The sequence below is a fragment of the Camelina sativa genome, chromosome 4 (assembly GCF_000633955.1).
Source record: "Camelina sativa cultivar DH55 chromosome 4, Cs, whole genome shotgun sequence".
Taxonomy (NCBI): Eukaryota; Viridiplantae; Streptophyta; class Magnoliopsida; order Brassicales; family Brassicaceae; genus Camelina; species Camelina sativa.
Genome location: NC_025688.1, coordinates 24,679,555 through 24,687,155, shown reverse-complemented (window position 1 = coordinate 24,687,155; position 7,601 = coordinate 24,679,555). Strand labels below are relative to the sequence as shown.

Sequence of the window (7,601 nt, the reverse complement as noted above, 5' to 3'; positions counted from 1 at the left end):
TTAATCATGAGATCAGAACTTAGTGGTTACTTGAGCAAAAAGGGCCTTGAAATCCTTTGTTGGGATGCCTGTTCCCTCGGGCTTGGAGGCCAGGTCAAGTGCTTTAAATTTGCCTCCTCAAGTTGCAACGCCTGCTTAAATAGAACACTTACCATGATATTGATATTCTCAGCGGGTTCATGTTATTGATTTTGATATCCTCTATGGTTTCCAATGGCCAACTCTTATTCACAGGTTTTCGATGTATGGATCGCCAAAGGTTAGGATCACCGGGATTGAGTTTCCTATTGTTTTATAAAAGCTTTGTCAAATCCTATTGTTTTATAAAAGCTTCTACAAATATATACCCCTTTACTCATACAAAGAGACAAGTTAAAAACCATTTTTTAAACTTTTAATATAATGACTAACTAGGGGAGGCCCGTGCTACAGCACAAGATTATATATTTTGTTAGTTATTTTTTTGTAATTTGTATTTTTGTAATGTAGTTTTTTATTTTGACTTATTTTCTTTGTTTACGGTGTTTATTTGTATATTTGGGGTTATACGGTAAATTGGAAATCCTAATAGAGTAAGAAGTTTGTAGAATGTATCTTTTCACGGAAACAGACACACCGCAATATTGGATAATAGTTTTGTAAAAAGATAGATACTCTGCAATATCGGATAGTAGTTTTGTAAGAGGATAGACACACTGCAATATTGAATAGTCTGTTTTAGTCCGTCAAAAGAGGATAAGTTGCTTGTTAAATTTTAGTGTGAGATATTTCAATGGTTAGAAAACCATTGTATTTATAGTGAGATTAGATATATTTAGGTTATCAATTAGAAGTTAATATTTGATATATCAAATCTTGGCAAAATATATCATGCAGTTAAAAAAAATCTCGACAATTAAACAATTATGTAAGATTTGGAAATCAAAATATATAGTTTTAGTTAAAACCATTGAAAAAATATGTGGCCAAGATATAATTTTATTTTGAGAATCAACGGATAATGTTTGATGAGAAAATCAGATCAAATAATCGGGTACTAAATGACCTGCGCGAGATCCGACTTAATTTGAATGGTTAGAGAATTTTAATGCTATAATACAATAAATATACTAATGTCTTAATAATTATTGATTATTAACTATTTTATTTTAAAACTACCAAAACAAAGTCATGGTCCATGATTACTTCTGCTTTAATATAAGATAATTTTAATTTTTCAAAATGATTATTAAGGAATCAACTTTAAACAACTTACAAAAATATCTCACAATTACACATGTTTGCGTGTTGGGATGATTACTAAGTGAAAAAAAAGTTGTAAAAACCAATTTAATTTATAGTATGATAAAAATACATGTTTTAACGGGTTTAACTCAATATTTTTTTATATTTTAAAATTTTAAGAGTAAAAATATTAATATTACTTAAATATTTTATATACTTTAAATATATTATAATATTTTAAAATTTTGACGGAGTTCAAATATTTATAATAATTTAAGCATTCTATAAAAAAAATAAATATTTATAATGATATGCTCAAATTGTAATACCCTAATGGTACTAACAACCTTGCAGTTGTAATACTCTAGGGGTCGAATCCACAGAGACTCTAGATCACACAATAGACTTATTAATCTTTTAATTATGCTAAATCAAAATATTAATTTAAAAACAATGCAGAAACAGAATTAAAAAGTGTTGTAAATTCAGGAATTAAAAACGCTAGGCCTAGGGAAATTCTCAGGAATTTATGAAATATTAAATCAATCAATAAATTAGGATTCAAGCAATTAAGATCAGATCTAGAACTCTAAACACTTTTGTCAAATAAAGCAGTTCTCAGTGCAAATATTATCTAAATTTAAAACCAGAAAATCCAAATCTCTTTGTAAAATTTAAGGTTAAAAATCAGCTTTGAAAACAGGTTTAGATTGTTCACAAAATTATTAAATCAAATTTCTTTGCAGGAAATAATTTTGCTCATCAAAAGGTTTTATCAGGAAAATCAATTATACTCTCATATCAATTTATTTTCCTAAGGTATTAATTTTAGGTGATCAATCAAGAATTAATATGAAGAACAACCTAAGATGAAGATCTAGAAAGATAAAGAATCCTAGAAATAACAGATCTAATAAATCATAAAAACCCTATGAAAAACCCTGAACCTAACAAGAAATCTACTCAGACATGATTAATGAAACAAAAACCATGGATAAAATAGATATCATTAAATTCAAAAGAGAAGAACAAAAGAGTTTAGGAAAACTTCTCTCAACAGGGCTGAGTTCTTGTCTTTCCCAAAAAGCTCTCAAGGTCTCTCTCTCAAAAGGTGGCAGAAAATAAAACTCAGGTCTAAACAATGACCATAAAAATTCTATTTATATTCCTAAAACACGTTCAAGGACTAATGATGCAAATATGGAAAACTTTGGAGCGTTTCTGTAAATCTTCAAAACTTGTGAGAAAACTTCTGATTCTTCTGTTGGATGATGCATCGATCGAGACCATCACTTGCATCGACCGATGCTTATGTCTGAACTTGTCTTCCAACTTCGTAGCTCAGCCTCAATGCTTGATTAAGCTCCAAATCTTCCTATTTAGCTTCATTAACCTCTCATCCATGCTATATCCTATAAAGACTCAAAAGAGTCTAAAAATACCAAAAAGACTCTATAAATAAGACTTATATCATGGCTAAAAACACCTAAAAATTATGATATATCATATAATATCTTAAACTTTATTAAAAACGTAAATATATTATAATATGTTTACTTTCTATTAAATATGCTTAAATATGTAACCAAATTAAACTGTTAAATTTGGATACCTGATAAATCAAGCTTCATGTTCATTTGTACTCAAAACATATTAGTCATATATTTATAGTGATTATGAACCATATTCCAAAATATTTGGTCGATGTGGGATATACAATACATCTTTTCTGTAAATTAGTTTACAACTTTACATATATATAATTTCTGAGTTTTTTATTCTTTCCATCTATACTACTCATAATTTATTACTATAATTTTGTTAAGGAAATATTGAAAAATTTAAACTAAATGATGATTTGTTTTTATTTAATTGTATTAAGTTGAGTTGTTGTTTCCGTAAATATCTCACAATATAAGAGCAAATCAAATAAGTTTATATATATATATATATATATATAATTTCGTATTTAATCTATTGATTATTTTGGAAGCAACAAAGTCACAATCGTTAAGTATTAAATATTTCTCATTATTATTAATATTCGTAATAATTATAGGAATAAGTATGGTAGTAGTTAATATTTGATATTACTGAAGCCATTAAATACTCGGATACCAGTTTCCTTATTTACAGGAATTATACCTCTGTTTGGCGACGAGAATAATTATTCTTGAATCAAACCAAATACACAATCCGAATAGTGTAAATCCGGGTTACTAACGGATCCGCGTGTTTTGAAATCTACTATTGTCGGGTCATACAAGATCCGCGTGTCAACCCGGTTGTAAATATGTTGTCGCTCAAAGAGTATAATTGTCATTTAGAGAAATGGAAACTATAAGATAATTTTATTTAATTAAGCGATTCTCTAATCATTTTTAATGAAAAACGTATCAAATAAAAGTTACGATCCAATTTGAGTCTAAAGAAATACCTTTACTTTAATAGTATAGATGAGTACGAGACATTCCCTTTCATTGATAAGTTTTAGCTATTTTAAAATTTAAGAAAAATGTACAAAATACTTGAAGATTAGAATCGAACCCAATCCACTCCTTTTTTTTTTGTCAACTGAACCCAATCCACTCCTTGCGAATTTAATCTGAAACTAAACCAGTTGGGCTGTGGAAATTTCCTATGCTAATTTAAGAACAGTAGACTTTTAGAAAATAATCCCATAAATTTATTAGTCGTTGACTCAAAATGGTATAGATTTTAATATATATATATATATATATATATATTTTTTATAATTAAGTATTTGTATTGGACAGTTTTTTTTGTTTTTTTCAGCAAAAATGAATTATATTAATGAACATTGAAAATCCTTATACAAATAACTTGAAAGCCAAGTTGGTGGTGTAGCTCGGAATAAAAACTATTAATCGTACGAGCAACTGTATTACACTCTCTAGATGAGTAAGCAAATTGACAAGTCTGTATCTGTGAGGCCCAGTACTTGATGTTCAAAATGATGCTTTCAATTGTTTGATCAAATAGTTTATTGTTCATCATTTTGGTGACCGTATCATTGTCTCCTTCAAAGATAACCGATTGGAAACCTCTGATCCATGTTTGTTGGAGTGCTACTAGAAGAGCTTTTGCTTCTGCCTGTAGAGAAGATGATGTGTAGCCGATAATGGTAGATCCCCATCCTTGAGCGACTCCATAATGATCTCGGAGGATCCATCCACATTTTGTTTGATGTGTTATAGGATCAAACGCTGCATCATAATTACATTTGATGAAACTACTTGGTGGTCGTTCCCATGATTTCCCCCTTGTCTGGATTCCATCTTGGTTTTTCGTTTCAGATGTTTTCCTAAGCAAATGACACCATTCTCGCATATCTGATCGGGCTCGTATTACAATCATATTTGGATTTTCCTGTGAACCTTCAAAGATGAATTTGTTTCTTGTTTTCCAAAGATGCCATAGTATCCAAAAAGGAAGAAATTTTATGTTAGATAGCGTGTAACTATCGCTATAAAAATCAAAGATAGATTCCAAGAGAGTTTCCATGTCTATAGTAGAATAGTATAGGAAACCAGTCTGAATGTTGGTTAGTTGCCAGATGGAAGCAGCATAGGGGCACATAAATAGAATCTGTTCTATGGTTTCATCACTTTGAAAACACCTGGGGCATATTGGATCTAGATTCATTGCTCTGGATGTTAGCCTTGTCAAAGATGGTAGGGCTTTCGAAATGGCTCCCCACATAAAATGTTTCAGCTTAGGCATAATATTGAGGCGCCAAATCTTTTGTTTTAAGGTCATTGATCCATGAGGCCTTGGAGGTAGAATGTTTGGTTCAGTGGGGTTGTGCATCCCTTGCCAGTAACCTGATCTCACAGTATAATCACATGTGGTTGTGTAATGCCATATAATTTTATCCGGAGGATCATTACGGGGTAGGTAAATCTGATTGATGTGTACTTGATCTTCCGCGGAGAAGTGTTCACTTATTTTATTCGTGTCCCAGTAGCGGTATGGTCCACATGAAGCGATAAGTTCATCTAGGCAAGCATTATTATCGATAAATGTACTGTAAACTGGCTTTGGTGGGTTCATGATAGTGACATTGTCAAGGTTAACACGGGCAGAATCACCATCCCCAATCTGATATCTGTAGCCAAGTTTTATTAGTTTAAGTCCCTCTAGGATTGAAGCCCAGCTGTAAGATTGGTTAGCTCTCTGTTTTGCATCAAGGATACAGTCATCTTTGTAATATCTTGCTTTGAAAATACGAGCAAATAGGGAATTTGGATGTTGAATTAGGCGCCATGCTTGTTTTGCAAGTAAAGCATCATTGAATTTTGCCAAGTCTTTAAATCCTAAACCTCCTTCTTTTTTAGAGTGTTGCAAACGTTTCCATGCTATCTATGATATACCTCTGTCCTGATTTCCTTTCTCCCACCAAAAATTTTGTAATATTGACTCGATTTCAGATAGAATTCCCATTGGTAGCTTGAAACAAGACATTGAAAAAACTGGTAAAGCTAAAGCTACAGATTTAATTAAAATCTCTTTACCAGCCTGTGAAAGATATCGACCACGCCAAGAGGCTGTTCTTTCCCGGACTTTGGCATTAATATATTGAAACATCTCAGTCTTTCTTTTGTCGAACTGTTCTGGTAATTCCAGGTACTTGCCTCCACCACCACGGTTTGGTATTTCGAGAATGGATTTCAACCTATTCTGAAGTTGTCCTGGTACTCGAGACCCGAATGTGATTAAAGATTTGCTGGTATTTATTTTTTGACCGGAGTAGTATTCATAAACCTCAAAAGCTTCCTTGATTGCTCTGCAATTCCGTGTATTTGCTTGACAAAAATATAGAGAGTCATCCGCAAATTGTAAGTGTGTAATTGGTGGTACTCCATTCCCGGTATGTGCACCTCTGATATCTCCATCAGCCACCCTTGTTTTGATTAGATGGCTCACAATATCAGCACAGAGAATAAATAAATATGGTGATAGGGGATCACCTTGTCGTATACCTCTCTCTGGAACAATCGTGCCATAGGGGGTTCCATTTATGAGAACTGAGTAGCTTACAGAACGTACTGACGCCATGATCCACTCTATCCATTTTGTTGAGGAACCAAATAAGTGCATTGTGACCTCTAAAAAATTCCACTCAACCCTGTCATAAGCTTTAGTGACATCGGTTTTAATAGCCATGTAATTTTGGGATACCCGCTTTCTAGATTTTAAGGAAAGCATGACCTCATGTGCAATCATTATATTATCAGTGACTAATCTCACCGGTATGAAGGCTGCTTGTGTATCAGAGACAATGTTGTTTAAATGTTTTTTGAGCCTGTTTACTAAACATTTGGAAATAATTTTGTATAAGACATTGCACAGAGCAATAGGTATGTACTCTGTGAGAGATGTGGGTTCGGTGATCTTAGGAATTAAACATATATTGGTATGGTTAATTCCTGTTTTCATGTAAGATGTCTCAAAGAAATCTTTAACCTCTGCAATTATATCATCTCCAATGATATTCCAGTAATGTTTATAAAATCTGGCAGTCAATCCATCTGGTCGAGGAGCTCGGTCATCACCAATGTCTGATAGAGCATCATATATTTCTTCATTAGTAAACTCCCGTGTGAGATCATCATTGGTCTCTTGTGTGACAGTTGAGGGAAAATCGCCAAAATCAATGGGTGAAACCGGGATTCGACTAGTGGTGTAGACCTCAGAAAAGTATTTTTGCGCATGTTCTCCAATGTCTTTATCTCCTTCATAAACATTGTTTTGTAAATCATGTAGAGGGGATATGTAGTTCTTGGCGTACCTAGTTTTTGTGCTGGCATGAAAAAAGTTTGTATTACGATCTCCGCAGTTTAACCATCTGTTTCTGCTTTTCGTGTGCCAGTAGCATTCTTCATCTTGGTAAGCTTTAGTTAAAGCATCCTGTAATCTTGGTATGTGACGTCGGTGGCCTCTATTTGTGCTCTCCATGGCCAAATTCAATTCTTTTTGCAGAGATTCTATACGTTTTGCTGAGTTTATGTTAGCTCTATGTTTGCCTTTTGACATTGAGCGTCGACAGATAGATATTTGATCCCAGATGGTGTAATGATTGTTTGTTTTACATGAGTTCCAACCTCTTTCAACTATTTCAGCAAAATTCTTAAGCTCTGTGAGCCGTTTATCAAAGCGGAAAGGTTTTGTTGGCATTTGATGAAGTGGTTTTATTGTTGTGAGAATTGGTTTATGGTCTGAGCCATTAAATTCTAGGAACTTACCCTCTGCATTGGGGTATAACGAAGTCCATTCGGAATTCACCATGACTCTATCTAGACAGCATTTGACTGTATATTGATGTCTCTCACCCACCCAAGAAAACCTATCTCCTT

General features: G+C 32.9%; 1 protein-coding gene across 1 annotated transcript; it reads right to left on the bottom strand.

Annotated features, from left to right (window-relative positions):
- LOC109132546 lies at nt 4,036-7,203 on the bottom strand. Its single transcript, XM_019244220.1, has 2 exons — nt 5,760-7,203; nt 4,036-5,462 (listed from the first exon to the last, which is right to left on the bottom strand). Exons 1-2 carry the CDS (start codon nt 7,201-7,203, stop codon nt 4,036-4,038), a joined length of 2,871 nt encoding a protein of 956 aa, XP_019099765.1.

What these genes read in the sequence shown, in the direction of transcription:
- LOC109132546 (XM_019244220.1), bottom strand. Translation starts at nt 7,203, where the DNA reads ATGGAGAGCACAAATAGAGGCCACCGACGTCACATACCAAGATTACAG. An exon ending in TCGATATCTTTCACAGGCTG is followed by an intron (nt 5,463 to 5,759) that starts GTAAAGAGATTT and finishes GTATTTTCAAAG; the next exon opens with CAAGATATTACAAAGATGAC.